Source organism: Linepithema humile, chromosome 1 (assembly GCF_040581485.1).
Source record: "Linepithema humile isolate Giens D197 chromosome 1, Lhum_UNIL_v1.0, whole genome shotgun sequence".
In the NCBI taxonomy this organism is placed as follows: Eukaryota; Metazoa; Arthropoda; class Insecta; order Hymenoptera; family Formicidae; genus Linepithema; species Linepithema humile.
In genome coordinates, this window is record NC_090128.1 from 39,910,475 (window position 1) to 39,933,258 (window position 22,784).

The 22,784-nt window shown below is 36.2% G+C and overlaps 2 protein-coding genes across 2 annotated transcripts in view; one reads left to right on the top strand and one right to left on the bottom strand.

Moving 5' to 3' along the window:
• The window catches only part of Oseg4 (intraflagellar transport protein Oseg4), a 70,682-nt gene extending 53,970 nt beyond the window's left edge, over positions 1-16,712 (bottom strand). The window contains exons 1-2 of the mRNA XM_012376943.2: positions 16,560-16,712; positions 10,346-16,490 (exon numbers count right to left, since the gene is read on the bottom strand). Of these exons, the coding sequence (XP_012232366.1) occupies positions 12,893-16,444 (3,552 nt within the window). The 5' untranslated portion in view covers positions 16,445-16,490; positions 16,560-16,712 and the 3' untranslated portion in view covers positions 10,346-12,892. The remainder of the gene's footprint in view (positions 1-10,345; positions 16,491-16,559) is intronic.
• A 256-nt stretch (positions 16,713-16,968) lies between these two features.
• Positions 16,969-21,654, top strand: cos (kinesin-like protein costa). The gene is made up of 2 exons (XM_012376931.2): positions 16,969-17,181; positions 17,506-21,654. The coding sequence occupies exon 2, from the start codon at positions 17,544-17,546 to the stop codon at positions 20,082-20,084; it is 2,541 nt and encodes an 846-aa protein (XP_012232354.1). The 5' UTR covers positions 16,969-17,181; positions 17,506-17,543; the 3' UTR covers positions 20,085-21,654.
• The last annotated feature ends 1,130 nt before the right edge of the window (positions 21,655-22,784 follow it).

Here is a 22,784-nt window from a genome sequence, read left to right on the forward strand (position 1 = left end):
TATTTGCGGAATTTATATCGGTAAAATAAATTTGCGCGTTAGTTAAAAATCTGACTTGATTATAAATTTTATGTGCATTCTGTGAACGCCAAACAAAATTATGAGCTTCACTGTACGCAACGCTGTGGTTGCGACGCGATTATTCAGCGCAACGCAACCTGTCGTCAGACCGTCGCCAAGCTAGAGATGAATCTTATTAAAGGATTCTATCTCGCCGTGCAATCAGGTTTGCACGCATACATCGCAAACCAAGTCCCATTAGAAAATATTGAGTATAAATCAACAACTATGTAACTAACTACGAGCTTACCGTATGCGCAAGAAGTGTCCCCAATCTACGTTCTACATACGAAATTATACTAAATGGCATCTCATTACTAGGAACGGTATCATATCTCGATCGGTATTTATAAATTACACACGCCAGAAAATAAAGAGGGCAATATTGTAACTGGCTCCCTGAACATTACACAGCTATTACATGTACAAATGATCTTGTTTGCATGATTCTGAATGTGGAAGTGATACCTGATTTCTTCCCCTGCGGAATGTGCCTTCATTAATTTTCAAAACGAGAACTCGAACGGAGAACTCTCTTATTAATTTCCAAAGAAGAATATGTCAAATTCCTAACAATCAATAAAAGTTCTAATAAAAAATGGCTTTAAATTTTCTTTTATAAAAAACCAAAGTATTCCAGTGCTATGTAATTTTCCTTTAAAAGAAACACTGTGTCGGCCTATCATAAAATACAAAGTAATTATTGCGATAACACCTAAATTATACTTAAATGTCATTATTTACGAGCAATTAAAGTTATTTATGCGAAGTTTCGCAAAATTTATATGACAACCATAGCTTCGGCTATGACCTAATTAATCCGTACACAGAAAGACCCATCCTTGACTTCGAATTCGTAACACCATCGCTAATATCACGACCATAATATAACTCTGTCATCCAAGTATGGTAATTAATCCGGGCAGTGGAAATTACGTGCGAAAGGGAGCCGGCTGGCGTAACCAAGGATTCAGGTTGGCACATGCGTTGTATATCGCGCTCGCCAAATCTCTCGGCGTTATTACGCATCGGAATACACGTATCACTGTATGCATAAAGCAGACGATCGTACGCATACGTATTTGCCGCGGAGCGAAACTCATCGCATCGGTTAAAGCAAGGTGAGCTGGTTTCCAGCGCCGACCGCGGCCGGCCGAAGAGGGCCCCTCCTCTCTCACCGGTGCTGGTTATTTAAAAGTTATAACTTATAACAGCGACCATTAAATCCGCTGCTGCCCCGGCCAACTACATTCTGCCACGGCCTGGATATCTCTCTGTGAAAAGGTTGCATTCTGCATACCTTGCCGGAATCACGCGCGCGCGACGACACGCGTTTCAGACTGTACAGAAAACATACTCGACCGCCCATAACTTCCTTGCCCACCCTTAAATATCTCCTCCGTTTGGTGGTCGATCCTTTAACGGATTCCATTGCCTGCATTTGCCTGCCTTCCTTCTCGTAATTACGCAAGGAGGAAATATAAATTTGAACGATCGCAAGCGAGCGTAATTACGTAAAAAAATTTTTTCTCTGCAAGTGCACGATGTTATCGGTTTGTAATAAAAAGACAAGCGAAATCATAGCCTATTAAATAAAATATTTGCTCTTTCGAAAAGATCATTATTATTTTTTTAGGAAATTATTAAGCTAGTAAAAAAAATTCCGATAAGTGAAAATAATCGTCATTCATATGACAACTTCTTAAAAAATCAATTTCTACTTCCAATTGTTATGAAGGTTAACGAACATAGCATGAATTTTGTATTACTGATTTTATATGGAATGTAAAAGCGATGTTTTGCAACGTTACTGTAGATACCATAAATAGTAGATTCCAAGGACTCTATTTTCTCAACGACTTTGAAAATCACATCAGGCGCTCATGTACAAGCATGTATAAATGTCGTTAAGAGTACCTGAGTCCTTCGTCAGATTGTCAAAGCTTGACAGCAATTTGTCACTTCCTTGTCAAAATGTAAACATGCTTCGTGCCTTGAATACACATTCCAGGGAGTTAAACTTAAAGACTTTTGTCAAATTTGAGACATACCTTCCACACCGTAAATAATGATACAAATCACGTCTTAGATATAATATCTCGTATGTAAAAAAATAAACTATACTTTTACACTAACATGAAATATATGCTAAAAAGGATATATCTGTCTTTTTACGAATCGTTGACGATTCGAAGTTTGTCTCAATTCTATAATTAAATCTATTTCGTTGAGAATAATGTACTTAATGCCTCGACAAAACGAGTCATTTAAAATCAATTCATATGCAAACGGCTAATCGAAATATACACTCGTAATACTTTCTAAGTCCATAATCACAAGTTATAATATTTATCGAGTCTGCTATCGATAACGCTATTCATAAATCAATTCTCCGAACACCAGTTGCGTATTAGTGTATCGTGTTTTTCTTTTAAAAGCGATAGCATGTTTATTGCAGGACTGATAACCGGTTTTTATTATGGCTTCACTCTCAGAATGTATACGTTATCATGTAATATAATAATTAAAGGTTTTCTTGAGTAATTTAATTATTTTTCTATATATAAATAATTTGCTTTGTAATTAATTTGTCCTACAATTTATTGATTTGAAAAGAGAATCTAGCTTAAATTTTAAACTACTCTGTATAGGAAATAGTTGTTCAATGTTGATCACAGATATAAATGAATGACGCCAATGACAGTACATAATAGATATAATTCTAGAATGACGTCTCGATAAATTCTTCAATGCCATTCCCATAATTATTCACAGCAATGTGTATAACAATATTCTAATGCATGTGGGTCATCATCACAATATTGCAATTCGCACGCAAGGAGAAAAATTACTTTTTTCACTTCCTGCATTTTGAATGAAATAAGTGTACATTCGAGGACATTTGAAACAAAAATGTAGAGGTAAAGTAGTACAATCAATACAATCAAAGAGACTAGATTGATAAATTACGCAACAATTTTCGCTAACAGGTAACGAGGAATGACCGCGATCGATGCGATTTCATGAAATTTAAACAGCAGCGCCGTCGGTCGGTATGAATATTTTAATCCGAGGGTAGGAGGCGCTTTCTTGAAAGAGAAAGCGCAAAAAAAAAACAACTCGGAGAATGATTAAAGAAGACAAGGTTCGAACAGGCAGCACCCTTAACATCGTGAGGCAGAAAGAAAGAGAGAATGTAGTATAAAGTATAACGAGTAAGCCTGTTTCATTATACCATCTCCCGTGTAACACGAAAGAACTCGCACAGGAAGAGACGAGGTAGTGGGGATAGGTGAACTTGGGGTGGTCGAGGGTCGAGATACCACAGGTTCTCTGACTGGATGCTGTACCTGATCGAAACTAGCACGAGCGAAAAAAGGACGGCGAGAGAAGCGCCACAATAGCCGTGGATGATTGTATTTGTTGAGTCATCTTGCGCGTCTCCCTCGACAGGGAAAAACGATATCTCAGCGGTGAGAAAGACAGAAAGGAGGAAAGCGAGCATTCACACCCCGCTTTGGGTGGCTTGTAAATGGTGTCTTTTCTTTTCCTTCTGCGTTTCCGCATATTCTTGTTTCTCTATTGTTAATTAATTTTCTTACAGCCGACAAGACGTGAAAAAAAATCGGAAAGAAAAAGCATTGGACACGCACGGGAAATGAATGAACGAATGAGTAATGAATATTCCGGTAGTCGCGGGAGGTCTTGCCCCTTTAATGTTTTTAAGCAGCAGAATGAATTGAATGGTACATCGAAACGGAACGATCGAGTAACGGCAATGTTCTTTTCAAAAAAACCGTGTCGAATGCATTGGCCTTAGCGGAAAAGAATTCTGAAAATATGCGAAAGGTAGACTAAAAAAAAAGGAAGTAGAAAATAAATAACACTAGACTTTAGTATATTAAACAAATGCAACCTTATAAGTTTACATATAAATATTTAGTTACTCTTTTTTAATAATGTATAATATAAAAGCAATTAAAAATCACATTTACTTATTAAAATCTTAAAATTTATATACATAATGTAATAAATTTATATATCACATATATTGTTTTCAAATTGCATAAACAATACTAAACAAACTTTCTATTTCAGACATTGGTTGATTAATTATTGTTTTATATTTCGTTATCGCGTAAATCATACAGAAGGCATTACGAGATATAATTAATTAGATACACGATGTATTCTTTAGTACATTTTTTTCTATTCGTAATTTCATAATTTTTTTCATCGATAATTATTTCAATTAAACTTATATAACACATATCTGTGTTTTATAAAAAACTGAATTTTACATTCTCCCGGAAATGAGACCTTGAGAAAAAATTTATCAGATGAGACATCATAAAGGCTTTCTGACACGTCGCTTCTGTGGACCACCGGACGTATTAACTACATGTCAAACACAGTTTTTACGATCGCGTTAATGCGTCGCCATGCATTTAGCACGGGGACACGAATATCGTTAGACCGAGGCTTCATGAACGAAGGACAAGTCAAATAGACTATACTGATTGGTTCGGATTAGATTTAATAGTTGCGAGTTGCATGATGCGAGATACACAGTAATGATAAAAATGTGAGCACAGTGAAAATAACGAATCAAAGGAGTAATAAATAAATAAAATATCAATTAGAAACTTGAGTTTCTAATTGAGTTTTTTTGGTACTATCAACAAATCTAGAATAAACCAAAGCATTCTCTTTAAAATAAACCAATGTCATTAATAGCGCGACTAAAAGTGAAATTTAAAAAATTTAAGAATACTGTAATTGTTAAAGAACTCTTTATTCACACTCAAGTACGTGAGAAACTATTCTGCCATTTTTTGTATTCTAAGGAATTTTTAATGATTTATTTCGAGCGCGACAGCGATAAACTATGAATGTGTCAATAACAAAGGAACAAAACACGAATAGAATACTAATTGCCAAACCAGCTTGCCACTAACTGAAATATTAATTACCGACCACTTGCGAGTAGTTCGTGAATAAGCTGTGCAACGAGAGAAAAGAGGATAGAAGAAGAGAAGAAGGGGGAAACAAGCGCATTAATTATCCTGCGTCTCGTAGTTGTGCTTTAGAATGGCGGAGCCAGCAAATGTGTGCACAAACAGTGCCGTGACTGAAATTTTTACGAGAATTGAATGTATGTGTGATATGCTTTATACATGCAAAAAACATTTATGTATATAAAGATAAAAATGTTTTCCATGTTCATGTATGTCGTAAAAGCATATTAATTTAATTATTAGCACAGTGAATCTTTTATACCCAATTTAAAGCAATTTATGAAATCTAAATATATTAGTTGAACGTTTTTTGCGTTATTTAAATTACTCGATTACTTATTTAAATATCGCTGGAATTAAGAGATATAATTAGACCTATTTTTCATCGCAATGTATTCTTCATTAAATATTGTATTTTCAACCCGTAATTTCATAATTCTCATCTAAAGTTTTTTTGGAAAGCTTAGTAATTATTGCGCTATATTATCGATTAACAGCTAAAACCACGATTATTACTATTTATTTTATCGCTCATCGAATAATAAGGCTACGATCCTGAAATAGCAACGCGACATAAGGACACGCGCACCCGCACGTGTGGCGCAGTTGTCGCGATAAAACATAAAACGGACGCGGTTTTTTTTCTTTCCCAGATTGTGTCTGCGTCTTGCCCTCTGCTGCTTTTTCCCCTTTTGCGAATCCAATGGAACCCACAGGCAGCTTTCGCTTTCATCTCACCGATAAATGCGCCCGTATCTGTGTAACGCAGTCACAATGATAACGAAGATAAATCGCATGGAATGACGGCTTCACGCGGTGGCAAATTTTAGAAGATGCAACGAACAAATACACCGCATTTACAAGTCTAATATATTAATAACGCAAATTAAGCACACCGGACGCCGCAAATGCCTTAACATTCACTAGATGAGCGCACTAAATATGCATTATTCGAATGTCAACATACATCACGACTGGTCGTAGTAAATTTTTTTATTCCTTGGTACAATTTCACGAAATTATGTAAAATTACACGCGATATCTGCATTTGCACGCGCAATTATATAAAATGTTGTCACCTTTCTACATCGGACTGATTTCGCGCTATGCAACGATACCGACGACCGCGTGTAAACGCCGCTTATCTTCCGCTCGCGCAAGCAGATACTCTCACGGGGCTGACAAGCGTGTTTGATTGCGGCGTAGATAACGAATAGCGGATTTCGCGAGCGGCGCAACGCAACGCGACGCGACGCGAATACGCGAGCCTTCGCAAATACGGAGATTTTCCACCGTGCGCCGCCGGTGAACGGGTACATAAAAGACGAGAGCGGCTTGTCATTGGCCGCGCCATTAACACCTCTCCGCGAGTTCCGAAGGTCCATAAATTAAAACGCGTTCGTGCACAAAACGTACTAACGAAGCCGCGAGAGAGACATGCGGACTTAACACTTTTGCCTTTAGCACCGACCGCATTCGATCAGCGCGTTAAATACACCGGAAAATGATTGCTTACTGCACATCCGCATCAACGTGTGATATTGTGGAAAAGCTTATGTCAAAGTGTTTAACAAGATTTGCGTCAAATTCTAGGAATAAATTCCTGGACATGGTTTTAAAACCGAAATTTTCATTATTAAAATCAAGATGTATTTTATTTGTTTTCTCTCTAAGTTATATTATTATAAAATAAAATTTGGAATAAAATATAATTGTCCAAGATTCAAAATGTAGCTAAGTAATTAGCTTATTCTTCAGATAATTCCAAATAAATGTTATTTTGACAGATTTGAGTTGAGTTAATAAATTCAACCAACTAATACGTAATTATGTCCTATTATTCTGAGAGATCCTGGAATTAAGAGGACACCATACATCAACAAGTACAAGGAAACGCAATCACGACCGCAGCATCGTCGATTTTTAGTACAAGGATGTCTCCCGGAATTTCATTCATTTCTCTTCGCTGCTCCGACTCCATTTAGAGGTGGAGGAGTTCTCCACCTCTAAACGAACAAAACGCATAATTCATCGGCCATAAATCCACCGGCGGTCACGTCGCGGTCCTCGCAAATCAGCTCGCCGAAGTTCGCGAAATAAATTGTGATTCCACGCGGATTGTTGGAATTTATGATTATGATGGCTTATACATGGCAATGCATCTTTCACCTTTCAATTTATTCTTGTTTCAACGGCTATTTTGCGTAATACGAAATAAACAGAAGTAATTTTGTTTTAATTTTTAACAATTTTTAACAATAAACGTTATAAAGAAAAAGATAAAAAATTCTTATAAGAAACAATTTTCTAATTTATTAAAAGGTTTCGTAAAATGTAATGTAAAATATACTAAAATACAATACAATAAATAATTAAAAAAACAATATTTTATAAATAGAATAATCCCAATTAAGCAGCGTTAAAAAAATATTTGTAAATTATAATTTTTACTAATAAATGCCCAAAATAGCTTAAAAGATTCATCTTATGTAGCTCGAAAAAAGAAACAATTTGTATAATTTGTAACCATAAAAATTGTAAGTCATTCCGAAAAGTTTCACTATTATTACACAGTAAGATGTAAATGAACCGAAAGTGTAATTTTTGAGGTGACCTCGAAAATGTGAGCGAGAATGAAAAACAAAGTTGGTAGAAGAAGAAAGTCACTAATGGTGCGCCCCGAGAATCTCACCCGTCTTTTACTGGAATCCTACTTGATTTTCCAGCGGCTTTTGTGTCCAACACGACGTCGTCCTCTATAATACATTTTCTTCTCTTTAAAGTAATTTGCTCATCTCTTTTCTAAAAGAAACCTTGAGCTTTAAACCGTATTAAAAGAAATCATGAGGAATCATCAATAAAAGAAGAAAAAAAGTTAGAAAAATGGTGAAGCCTAATCGAACATTGTTCTAAAATTATTATTTTATTTTTAAATCACTTCCTGATAGAATTTTATAATATATGTATAAGTGTAATTCTTAATTAATTCTTAATTCATTCTTTAATTTCTAATTTACTTTGCATTATGAATTTACTTTGTTAACGAAAGCATTGACAACACTGTACATTAATATATGTGATAATTTTTTCAGAAATTTACACTTTAGAAGCTTAAATAAAACGAACTTTTCTCTCCGTCGCAATAAGACAAACACGAGTATAATTTTGTAGCTTTTCCTCGCTCCATTACTGCTTTATAACCCATTTAACATTAATCGTCGTTTTATAAACTGCATTTAAAGTTCTCCATTGAAAACATTTCCCATTGGCTCAACAGCTGGTACTCGATAATTGCCGATCCCAAGAAAAAACAAAGAATGCAACGTCAATAGTAACGTTCAATAGCTATGTGTACCATAATTGCTATCCAGCCAATATTAGCCTGTCATTATCTATCTGGCGTCTGTCCTATTCGATAACGCACGATACATAGTCGCTCGTAAATTTCTTTCGGTTAAACCGCACTTGTAAGATGTATTTGATCGCCTGACTTGACGTACAATCGATAAGATTAAAATGTTTTTCAAAATCCTCAAATGTCAAAGCTTTCTCAACACTTACTATTCCAGTCTAATTAACGCTTATAATTATACGCCTATGCATGTCGATGTATATCAAATACCGATAATTGTTTTTTTATTGCTTTTGTTACATATCGAAAGATTTAATTTATAATAAAATCTCTATTAAATATGATCTAAACAATCTTGAAATATTTTAGCAAAAAGTAATTATAATTGTGCAGATTTTACTTGGCCACTTAATTATATACTATAATTTTTCTGCATTTATTGTAATAAAAAAAAAGCATAGATTCAGATATTGACGTGGATTCTTGCAAAAAAAGCGAGCAACAAATATGGCGGACGAAGCAAAAGTTAAAGCGATTTGACATTTGTCTTGTGATCAGCCAATCATTCGCGGGAATTTCACAGCAGCTGAAACGCTAAACCCGCTTGATAGAACCGGCTGTTCGAAAAAGGCTCGCGTGCTCCAATGAATAAATTCAACTTTGATGTCCCAATCAGTGCGCGCCGGCTTCGTAATTAAAATCGAATTTTCGGAACAAATTAAGGAGGATCGATCGATCTCACCCGTCAACGAGAATTCTACTGGAAATCTAAATTAGTTATATGTGGTACGAACTGGATTCTCTGGGAAGTTTAAAAGTAGTCGCTCACATTTTTTTCGCGATGCATGGTTGCTCGCGTGTACCACAATAATTATTTTTGTAACAAACGATGATAAATGGCAGAGGCACATCATATATTATGTTATGAATAGTTCTGGATTTCAATAGTTGACATATTCTCGATAAGCATTATGTACATACATATATTGTACAGTAAAATATATAATGTGTGACAAAAAAATTTGTCAAAGTTTGCATAATTAATAGCGGATATAAATTTCCATCTTGAATAGAGCTTAACTTAAAAATATTTTTGGAAATTTTTTTATCGTAAAAATATCTGCTTTAATTTGATTTTATATTAATTCGATTTTCAAACACTTGAAATATTTACGACTTACATTCATCAGTTTGGTACTATTTAATATCTTTTGTTAATCGCGTAAATAAGATAAGATATAAGACGGCTACTAATAATAAGATAATATCATCCATTAATGATAAGATCTGTATTAACTTTAAATCAGTTTTATATCAACCAAAATTGAAATATCTATATATAACAAATAAATATAGGCTATATCTACACAAAAGATACAATCTTGCTCCAGTGAATTAAAAGATATAGAATTAAAAGGATATAAAATTATCACTTATATATATTCTCTTAATATTTTCAAGAATTATTATTTTACGCATTGAAATATACTTAATAACGAGAATTAATAATATAAACGAGAATTGATAATATAAATAAATTGATTCTTCTATTCATCATTTTATCGCGCGTTGAAATATATTTAATAAAAATTGCTAAATTGATTGATTCTTCAAATACATTTATCTCTAATTCATATCATGCACATTTAGCACTAAATATGGCCGATAACTCGTACGCCATAATTAGAGTTAAAAGGATTGAACAAAAGTTTTGCTTTTATTACTTATACTATCTATTTTATATTCTTCTTTTCTCGCGAACACGTATGTCCAAACGTGAAAGATAGCAGTCGTAAACAAAATTCAAGTGCAGTCGCAAACAAAATTCAAATATCACATTTCATACAAGGCGCAGGATATGAATGCCATCCGTTGTTTTACGCAATACATGATACATGAATCTGTCTCTACTTACATGGAATCGCCTCCTTCGGGATGTCGCTGAGCGGAAACCCCTGTGCCTCGAAGTACCCTTGAACACTGTCGCACTTCAGGCCGGCGGCGTTTGTCATCGTCGCGACGGCAAGCGTCACGGTAACAATCCACAGTATCATGGCACTCGTCATTTTCGGAGGTCTTTCTCGTGCGGAACGAGCGAAAAGAAACGAAAGACCGCGGTGAGAAAACCACATGCGACGATTCCCGACACTATTCACGATGTACTTTCGTTGCCGGTGGCGGGACGGACACTCACGTTCGTACATTCGCATTCGCATTCGCACGCGTTTCGTATTGCTTATTTGACGGTTTAATGAGCCGGCGTTTCACAAAGTACCGAATTGAAGAATGAAAACGACCACGAACGTTCTACTAATCCGAACCACCTTCTCCGAGCGCGCAAGACACACTGATCGGAGCATGGAGTGAAATGTGCGCTGAGAAGTACGCGCCTGCGCGCGACACGATGTACGTTAGGTGGTAGCGCGCACGCACGCACCGGTCTGCCGGCAATTTTACAAAATCTTCGGCTGTTGGTAAAATCGAACGAAACGCGCGAATTTTTTTTTGCTGATTTCCAAAAAAAAAATAAGTGCGCAGCTTTAAATATACGCAATTGTTTAGATAGATTTATATTATATTTTTCTTAATCTTGTTTCATGAATAGAACGCGTTTTAATGACAATGTTTCAAAAGAGTTTATATTATCGATAAAAATATATTGCATACTTCTGATAGAACAATCAATTACAATTCGGCATTAATTCGCGCAGTTATGTATATCTTTATTCATATCGGTAAATCTATCACAAATTGTAAACCAGGAACAAATAACGCGCACATGTTTTAGTATAAATTAAATTGATTATTGATATAAAGGTTTACTAATGCTAAAAATGCTAATATTAAATAAATAAAATAATGTGTATAATCTTGTATATATTTTGTATATAATTTCACACTATATTTATATTATAAATAACAATAACATTTTGAGTATCATTTATCAGTAACAAAAATTGGACGGAATTCGTTGATACGCACAGCGCAATATGTGATGTTTTGTCAATTTTGCAGTAATATCAAAACTCTTTACAACTTATTCTTTTGTTCATCCTGCCTCTTTCGATATTAGGGAGGCTCACATTATATCTTAAAACTATGATCTATCTCAAAATAAAGTATAAATACAAATTATAATTTAACATAGGTTCAATCTAAACGTAAGCATAACTTAAATAAATATTCTATTATAGCATATCAAATAACAAAGAGAAATTTTCCACTTTGTTGCAAATTGTTATGTGCTGAATTACATAATCAAGAAATCATGCAATCACTATTAATATGACACATCTTGCAAAAAAATCAGAGATCAATGAAAGTTTATGCTTCAATACAAAATGTTTGCATTAAATAATTATCTTTTGTAATTTTCTATCGTAATTTTCTATCGTAATTTTCAATAGAAGATAATTTATGATTTATTGTTAAAAATGAAAAAAATATAATCAAGTGGAGATAACTATTCTTACATAATAATTATTTTGTAACAATAATGGCTCGGAATTGTAAATTATGGATTACAAACGTATAATATGTAATGATAATATGATTATAATATCAGTAATGATACTACCATACTCTAAAAGAATAATATTATAGAAATAATAATATTTCAATTAACGAGAGATCAATTATTCGATTACAAATGTCAGGCTGAAATTAAAAGCAACTATCTGCATGGCTATATCAAAACCAACTGGTAATAGTACTCGCACTTGCATAAACTTCACAAACGCGGCAAAACTAACAAGATCTACTCATTAAACGCTCATTACGTTCTAAATGTAACAGCAGGTGCGCATAGCCGCAACGTCGGTAATGCATATGTAATGGCAAGCTGTTGAAATTGCATTCTCATTAGATTACATTTTGTCGCTTCGTTAAAAGATATTCACTTTAACGTGAAATAGCAAGTATCGAACGTTCACTGTATATTATTCTATTTCAATGTTGATGACATTAGCCTACGGATTAATATTAATATAGTTTTGCACATAATACCAAAGAATGGCATCGTCATCATGAAAAACAAATAAAACGTATAAATATTCATCGTTAAAAGCCTGGTATAAATCCTATTTGTAATGGCTGTAAAAATGTGTCAGTGCACAAAAAGGAAAAATTGGCACGCTTTTAAAAGTCTACTGGATTTGATAATCCTCGTTAGTAATTTTCCAGAGTTAATTACTCTATTAAGGCACGAAACAACGGCACTTTGTCTCATTTCTGAATCGTTTTAAACTGTTTGCTTTCAAAATCAAGTTATAGTTAACTCATTGATTATAAAAACTGCTTCGATATTGACCTTATATCTTTCACAATCATAAAATAAAATAAAATTTTCTATTTTCTTATTGCACAATCATTAAGATACAAAAAATTGCAATCTATTTTCACAAAATGTTAGCAAATGTTTGAATAAAAATTCAATGACTCGATAAACTACTTACATGCTCACTTACATATACGTGATGGTGCTGTGACACAACGGGCAAGCATTTATGTTAACAACGTCGCGTTCCGTTGCAACGTGATGTCTGCAGACGGTGCAGATCCACGCGACGCTGAGATCCATCAGCGGTTTCCCTGAGACAATGCAAGCTGGGAATCTGGTCGAGCAATTCGGACACGCTACGCACCAGTCAGGCACTAGAGTTTCGCAGTTGACGCATTCTGCTTTGTTGTTGCGGGAATCCTTCGGGGTATATTTTGTAAAAATATCCACCGCCAATTCCTCGTACTCTTCTTTCTTCGCCTCTGAAATTTTTTCCAGCCCTTCTAGTTTTATGAACGCCTTCGAGCAGGTGGCAAATGCGTGATTAACCGCGCTGGACAGCGCCAGTAGACAGTAGATATCTTCTACTTCCAAAATATCCTCATAGTCTCTCAATCGCAAGGCCGTCTTCATCGCGGCGTCGAAGCCGCCGTCGTACAATTGCCTGTGTGCAAGTAAAAGGAAGTGATACGCCTCGGCACCTCGCCAGGCGTTTTCGATAATTTTGGTGTCCTCGTTACTTTCGGAGAGACCCATAACAATATTGCTGCGACCGCCCTTTATCGCCGGAACGCTGTTGATGTGATCCTCGATCAACAACGCCGCGAGAACGTATATCTTCTTCACGCGCAGAGGATGCGACTTGGATCTGGCTTGTTCCTCGGCGAGACGCAGCAATAACTTCGCCGCCTCCAGATTGTAATTGGCTTTCTTGTACAACTCGATCGCCTGCAGACGCTTACCGTTCGACAACAGGTGGTTGGCATATTTATTCAGCAGCTCGCCAATCTGTGCCATCTTGTAGGTCTTCGCCAGGTCAACAGCTTGGTCCCAATGATTAAGACGCACGCATGTATCCACGGCAAGTTTTACGTCGCCGTACTTGATGTAAGCCGCCACCGCTTGCGAGCACATTCCCACTGAAGCGAGCATTCTCGCCACAGTCTTCAAGATGGGACTTTTGTCCGGCAGCTGATCGACAGTCGCCGCTAACTGGGGAAAATCTTCCAGCTTGTAGTAGCATTGAATGAGTTTTTCAAGGTTTCTACCTTTTTCATAATACTCCTTCGCGCTTTCCCAATTTTGCCTCTCGGCAAAGTGATCGCCGATCTTGTTGTACGCATGCTCCATCTGCTTGTCGGAACCGCCAATGCCCATCTTCATCAACTGCACGACCCTGAAGTAGTCGCCCAGCTTCTGGCGCAGCGCGACCGCCAAGTCTCTTCTATCCATATCCAAGTATAGTTTCTCGGCCTCGTCGTAGTTGCCGAGAAACGCCGCCACCTCGGCCTTCTTCAGCTGGTCGTTGTGCACGTTATGCAGACGTTTGATGAACTGTATACCCAGATAATCCGTGCATCGCACCATAGCATTTTCCGCTGTTTCAAGATCCAGCTTCGTCAACGCCGATTCAGCCAGCAAACGCCAGAGACGCGGGTGCGGATTATCCTGGATGAAATTGTTGGCCTCCTTCAGACCTACCTTGGCCAACAACTCTCTCGTATCTCTCAAGGATTTCACTTCCAAGTCGACGATCAAATCTTTTCGCGTGTCGTCTGGTTTCAGCATAAGATCGTCTAGAAGAACGCAACGTATTTCCAAATCTTGAAATGAACAGATGTATCCGGAACAGGCTATAGGTTCCTCAGGATCCACCCCTCTCAGAACGTACATCCTAGTCTTCTCCATAATCGCTAAGAGCGCAGGATTGTCCTGCGCCCAGCACATGGCCCATACATCTTTCCTTTCGAACTTAGATATATCCTCGCCCGTATCTCCGTCTCGCGAGTCGGGCATCTTCTGCGGATCCAGATCTAACATCGTCAGAATACCGTTGGCATCCATAATAGACACACGCGTAGAGTCGCAATTAATGGCGATTCTGTTCAATTTACACGCGGTGTTATATCTGTTCATGAGCGTTATTTGCGGCAGAGAGTATCGTTGAATCATCCCTGATTCTCGGCCGACCAGAAGAATCTTTTCCGTGGCGTAGATGCAGCAGATAGGATCCATAGTGGCTTTTGTACTGATCGGTGCCTCAAACGAGCCATCCTTGTCCAGATCCTGAATAACTTCTGTCACGCCGGTGGGCGTTTCGTCAACGTGGTAGATCCTGTATTTACGCATTCTACTAGGATGCAACGTCGCGTTGCGGGGTGTGCGGAAGTTCCACACGAGGAAGTTGTTCTTGGACGCAGCCATGACCATATTGCTGGTCATGGTAAGATGCAACGGTTCCAGATCCAGGAATTTAGAATCTATCGGCGTGGCGATGGTGTTGCAAACGAGGAGAGCGAATTGCTCGCTGGCTTGAGCAGGATCGTTTCTCACAGACAAGACACAGTGTTCTCCGTAAGAAGCTATTGATATTAAAGACCTTACATACTTGGTGCAACACGTATTGCTGCTTGTGTTCCAGAAAGTCACGCAGGTGCCGTCCTTGCTGATCTTCTCGTTTGTGAAGACGACCGTGTTACTGAAGTACGTCCATTTGTAATCTAGACGAATATTCGCAAAGTATATATGTGAGTCAACGGATAAAGCAACTCTTAGAGAACCCTTCTCCCAGGTGCAACATGTTACTTCTCTGCCTGGTATCTTCAAGGTCCTCACGTGCTCACCGAAAGGCGTGTAAAACTGAATTACATTCATGTCCTTTGTCTCTCCATTACTGAGCATCGGCATGAGACCTGTTACTGCTAGAAGAGATCCGCAACTGTTCCAATTGCACCACGAGGTGGTTACACCAGTCTCCAGCATAACTGGATTGTCGTCAGTGGTGTCTCGCATTAATTGTATTCTACCATTACGATAGCAGATAGCTAAAGTAGGGCAGTCCATGGCGACATAACCATTTCTTCCATCGTACCACTGCAGTGCTACTATGGTTTGAAGCTGAGAGGTGTTCAACGAGAGTACATTCAATTTTGTCAGAAATACGCCTTGATTATCATAGAGATGAATCTCACCGTTTTTTAAACCAAATAAAAGCAGCTTTCCATCTGGAGACCATTGCACAGCAGAGAGAGATACATTTTTTAATTCTTTGCCCCAGATCCTGTTACCATCTACAGAACCAACAATCACAGCTCCATCTTCGTAAACTATGCATATCTTTTGACCATCGCAACTCCACGCCATACCTCTCACCACAGACTTGTTCCGATTGTTTATCATTTCTTCGTACCATGATCCTTTGTATAACATCCAGACTATTATAACTCCATTCTGATCACTTGAAGTCAATTTTTGATGCTCTTCGTTCCATGTGACTACTTGAACATGACCATTATGGCCCTCCAGAGGCTGATTCATGCTTAAATTACTTGCTGCAGCCAAACCTCTAGATTTCCCTCCACTATTTGATCCATTGACACTGGAATCTACTCTTAGCACCTTTAACAAGCCATCTTCTCCTCCCACAGCAATATATCCATTCTTTTGATTCCATGCTATGCAGTTCAATCGAAAATTGTTTGGAATGGAGATTTTCTTGCTCAAATATATAAACATTGCTGATTTAGGTTAGTCTCTTTTACAGAATTGGCTGCATGGACGTCTAAAAATAAAATATCTAATTTATGATAATCTATAATTCCATTTCGCTCACAATAAAAGAAAAAAGTACCGTATTCTATCATGAAGAACAGCATTCAAAACGAACTAGAACAAGTGTTGAAATTGTTGTGTTTGATATCAATCAAACACCTGTCAATGCCTGTCAAGCTTCCCTTAGCAACGAGCGCGATGTACATAGAAACGCGAACCACGCGTGAAAAAAGATGATCAGAAAGAGATGTACTTTATCTTTGTAAGATAATGTAAACAATTATACCAATTATCTTACGAGTCGATGGATAACTAGACAGCATTTACCGATCGATTTGTATTGTCTGATGTAAACATTGCCGTTTAATCACAATGCATTGTTAATTTCCTGATTTACATTTCCAGTATTTCATAAATAAACTTTTATTAACTGAAAATAGTTCGTTTTGACGATATAATATTATACACACGTATGACACTATTCAATCTTGGTATTGCGCGACATTGTCCGACATGGCTCGACATTAACTAGCCATTGATTTCTACCAGATCAGCCAAAGAAAGTCCTTGATCAAAGAATTTTATGGGTGTTAAACTGTGTTAGAATTGCAAAGTATATAAATCACAGCATGTGCCACGATTTCTCATCGAGACAAGACATTTTGGAGTATGGTTCGAAGGGATAGAAGATTCTGTTATAGGTTAGGAATTTTAATTGCATAGAGACTAGATGATTTTTATCAAACATAAAAGAGAATATTAGCATGTAAGAGTCACTGTAATTATACGTGCATCTCGGTGCAGCAGTAATCACTGTGGTTCTTGAGATATAAATATTTTTAATTTAAGATATTTAATAGTATGTGCATATCTAGATGTTGAAATTTTGTTATAAACTTGTTTTTGTATTCAATATTTTACTAGGAAAATTTGGTGAGATTAAACTATGATTATTTTTATGGATTACAACAATTTTAATTAATTATAATAATAAGATAAAAAATAACAGATTAAACATTTTGTAGGTACAACTTTAACTTGGAGCAGATAATCATTTTACTAGATGATATATATGCATGAGACGAATGAAATGATGCATTACGGACCATGGATTCATCATCAAGCAATGCTGGATAATCATCCATGTTATATTCCATATATGGAAGTAATGCCATTCTACCAACATCGTAATCAAGATCACCATCATCAGTTGGCTGAAGAGGAAAACGAGCAAGCTGGCGACGAGGTGCATGATACAATGACACCTGCTACTTCTGGAGAACGTAGTTCTAGTGCAGACTTATTTAGATTAGAATTTGCAGCAACTCAATGGTCTAAGTTGGTTTCTAATGCTGAAGGTCTGTTTACAAAGCTCATGACAAGCAATATCTTGCCACATACTGATCAGGATCAAATTGAACAATGGTTATGCATGAAACAAGAATATGAAGAATGTATAACCAGTGATGACACTACCAGTTTGCAAGGATACACGGAGAATACAAGAAGATCCTTGGAACGTATTGAAGAAGTAACAGAAACTGATGAAAAGACGGATGAATCTGCAAATCAAATGAAACTTAAGCTTAATTCGAATTGTACCTCTAGTTCAGAAAGCGAATTATCCGAAGTTGATGAGGATGAGGATGAAGATGAGGAAGATCAAAGTGATGCAAGCTCAGAAAATCTAGATTTTTTGGAGAAGCTAGATGAGTATATGAACAAATTCAAAATAGAGACGGATAGAATTGTCGATTCGAAAAAGGATAATTTTAGAGAAACAAATATTGAAATTATATCTCCAATGACAAGATCTGTGAATAATAATTACGTACCAGTCGTTCGTCCTGTACCAATAAGAAATCCAAATTCCAGGAGAAACTCAATGCTCCCAGGTTCTGACATGTGTAATGAAGTATTAGCCTTCAATGATAGTTTGAAACCTTGCCAAAATCAAATCTTAGATAATCATATATCGGAATATTCCAATCCATGCTTATTGGATAATCGTGAATCGGAAATAAATATTAACGATAATTTTGTTGCGACACAAAATGACAATTCACCAGATTTGTTACTTGAGGCACTTAAGACCGCAGATATACCTGAACCTATCAAGGAATTGCAAGCCCTAACGATAAATAATGAAGCAAAGCAAACACAAGTAAAGAAAATTCAATCAAATTTGGATGGAGCACATAAACGTATCGAAGAACTACAAACGACCATTAAAATTAAACAACGTTTTATAGCGGATATGATAAAAAATTCTGATACACGCACCAACGCGAAACAAAAGTTTCAACGTAAACGTAGTAAATTGGAAGAGGAATATTATAACACAAGGACACAATTGGCACAGGCAGAAAACGCTTCTATGTACAATCCTGATGAAAAGACGGTACACAAGAGAGAAATTGAATTAATGAAAAATATGGCAATACATTACGAAAAACGATTGATGGATATAGACATGATAAAGCAAATCGCGGGTGATTCGGCCAAGAAAGTTCTTGAATTGGAAGCCTCGCTACACACATCCAAGAAGCAGATGGACAAATTAAAGCGGCAGCTAAAAAGAGAAGAGGAGCGTAAAAAGCAGCTAGAAGAGGAACTTGCTAAGGATCAGGTGAAAATTCGCGAACTCGAGGAGAAGTATAATGTAACCGCTTCCAAATTGAAGGAAATGCAATCGGAGAGCGAGGACGAGAGACATAATGCAAAATCGAAAATTGATTGTTCAGATAAGAAGAAGAACTTACTGGAAGTTAGCGCGAGAATATCCCATCTCGATCACGTTCTAAAAGAGAAATCCATGGATTTGGAAAGAACCGCGGACATGGACGAGAAGGAAGCGTTGCGGCACGAAATTAGAAATTTGAGGCACACTCGTGACTGTTTGGTGGACGAGAAATGCGATTTGGACGAGAAATTTCAGAAAGAGAGAACTTTGACTACAGTCGAGGAACGTAAATTGCTGGAATGTGGCGAAACCATTGAAGCTATTGACGCAATGATCGAACACAAGAATGAGATGATTTGTGGACGAAAAGACTTCGATGAGAATCAATCTCAACGTGAGAAGGGTGAACGAATGCTGATGGAACGCTTGAAGAAACTCTCTCACGGTGAAATAATAACGTTGTTTATGAAATACTTCCGCAAGGTAATCGACTTGAAAGAAAGCTCGAAGAATCTGGAAGTACAGATAACAGAGCTAGAGACTCACATTGCGAATCAAGATTGGCGATTGATGGAGGCTGAGAGAAGAATGGTTATAATGCAGAGGCAATATGAGGACAAGTTGCATCATGTATATCGGCACTTCGCGGAAGAGACAAGCAGCTCTGGCCACGAGAGATTGGACAAAGATTCCGAGCTCGTGAAGTACAAAAAAGAGAACAGAGCGTTGAAGAAACGATTGGCGGACGTCGAAGCTCTTCTCAAGGGTACAACACCCCCGCGTATAGCTAGTCCGTGCAGAATTCCACAACAAGGATTAAAACAGATCGCGCCGAATACTCGGTCGACAACCAAGGTAACGAGACAGCGGAATAAATTGATAATTCAAAAGACGACTGACTGCGATAAAAGGAAAAAGTGAGTTGAGAAACATTACATTGGTTTTCATCACATATTTGCAGCCTATTCGTTCGATACTTTCATTGTACACATTTATCTCACATTTTTGCACAGTATCTCGTAACCAATATTAAATGATGACAGACTGCATAAAATTAAGTTTTGCTTAATTAGCTAACTTATTATAATAATAGTAGTCTCATAGTTTACAGAGATCTTAATGTGATAATTGTCTCACTACGTGAAGATTTCACGTACTATTCCTTTTTTATACTTTGTTGTAGAATATAGATTGGTACTTCACAAAACTCAATTTATATTAGGTATTCGTAGACATCTGAAAAATAAGTTTAACGATAACTATACTCGTCAAAAGATTGAAATTCATGTCTATAAAAATATGAATTTACAGCATGCTGATTCATGTTTTTGTAATTATTACACATTGCGTATAGTCATAGTTCTAAGTTCGTAATTTAATATCTAAATACAAATATATCCGAGAATCTGTCATTCGAAAATGTATTTGCATGTTGCTCGTAATACCGTGTTATTATTTCAGCGTTGATCTAGCAAGTAAGTGTCGCGTTGACAAAATAATAATCTACAGTATTGATTGCTTCGCTCTGATTCTATGCGACAAACTTTAGAGACTTACAGAGCCTTGTGCAAATAGTAACGCTCAATTATATTCATTAAATAGTATTCAGCACTCGAATTAATTTTAGACAATCTAACCAGCTTGTAAATTATGACGAGTGTAATAAGAAATTTCACCGTTGTGTACTTGATATTAAATTATCAAAAATCTGGCTATTGAATATATCAATTGCAAGTAATTAGCATTGATTCTAGACTAGAATAGATTTCTTCAATGACGAACTGCTCAACCATTGTATTTTCTGAACATGGTCCACATTGATGCAACACGCATAATATCTCGCTGCACCCCGCAATTACTTACTCGACTATTTAGTATTATTCGTGTATTTGAAAGGAGCATTCGATGAACACTGATCTCTGTATTATTAACTCTCGTACTATTGAAACATTTGTCAAAGATATACCGAAAATTACATTACTTGTGATTTATGGCAATTTTTTTATGTATCTAACTTATTATATCTTGTTTATATCTTATGTCAAAAATTTTTATTAGTTTTTTGTTAAGAAATATTTTTTATAAATAATTTTATAATAAGTAATAAAGAAAGACTTTGCGAAAAAATACTTTTCTTCGCTTTTTGTAAAAATATTTTTATAAAAATTTTTTTATAAAAAAGAAAGTCTTTTCTTTCACTTATAAAAAGTTTCTATAAGTAAAGAGAAAAATTTTATATTTATATAATAAATATTTAAAATGCATCTTAATATTGCAAAATCCATTCTTTTGTTGAAAACGGAATGCAAAACATTGATTCAGTTTTTGTTGAGCGAGAATTACAATTATTACATAAGGCATAGAATAGTCTCGATTACCTAATATGATACCAGTCACCATAATTTTGATTTGGTTAAGATTCGGTAATTCGTATTGATTCACTTCCAACATAATTTATTGTAATTTTGTAAATAAATTGATATTATATAAATCCTTTCAATTAATTATTCCCCAAATACATTAATAATTTATTACAAAATAATTTGTTACGAATTTGTGTTTTTTTTTTTTTTTGTTATCCAAGAATGGTTTTTTTATATTAACATAATTTTATATTAACATAATTAATAGCATCTTAAAAGCGATTTTCATAAATTTACGTGCACTCTATATTAATCTAACTAGATATACTTAAGGATAAAATAGATTTATACATTTCAACTTTCTAAATCGCAATAGAGACTATCCTGCAGTCTTATTGTTGGCATAATCGTACATGCTGTTGATAAATTCTTATCTATTATTTTATACGAAAAATTAAAGTAAAAGATTCGTTACTTTAAAATGAGAAAAATATTGATTGTTCACCAATCCTCCGTTAAAGAAAAATTGGATTTGCCACAAAATTTTACGAATATACGGTAACTTGTAGACACCCGTTATGTTTATCAGTAATGTTACACAGCATTTATCCTGGGAGTTATCGGAGTTAAAGCCAGGTGAGAGGTAGTGTAAATGAACCGCCACAACATCAATATTCATTAAGGATAACAAATCGTATGATCACGTTTCCGAACATGGTGTTATCAGCTCGTTGCGAACCATCGTCCCAAGTTTGTTCACTAAGTGGCAAAAGATATTTTTCATGGTACGATACCCACGAATTGGTAGCCGCGTTCTGAAACTGCGCATAATTTCCCGATACGTTTGATATTAGAGATCGCGAACCGCTTCGAAACCAGTTATAGTGCTCAATTTTCACAGCGCACCGTTACTATGCTCGGTACGCATGAAAACAGGACGATTTAGATTTCGGAAAAATTCAAGACACAGCATTGTTGGATTGCAGATTGTTCGACAATAGCGGCTTTCAACAAAGTTTTGTGCGCGATGAAATATGACTTAATACAATCCGCTTCCCTTTTCCATTTTTATCCGAGCTTATGAAGCAGCGAACAACCTGTATTTTTACCGTAAAAAACATTTATGTAATCCCTACGTTACGATAAGACCAAACCGCCCACCGACTGCGCTTATAACTTTTTTGCCCCTTTACTGGCTCTTGCGATTGCAAAGTTTCTGATCCTCCTATAAATTTGTGATTTAACGATCGTGCAACCG

What these genes read in the sequence shown, in the direction of transcription:
- cos (XM_012376931.2), top strand. Translation starts at nt 17,544, where the DNA reads ATGATATATATGCATGAGACGAATGAAATGATGCATTACGGACCATGG.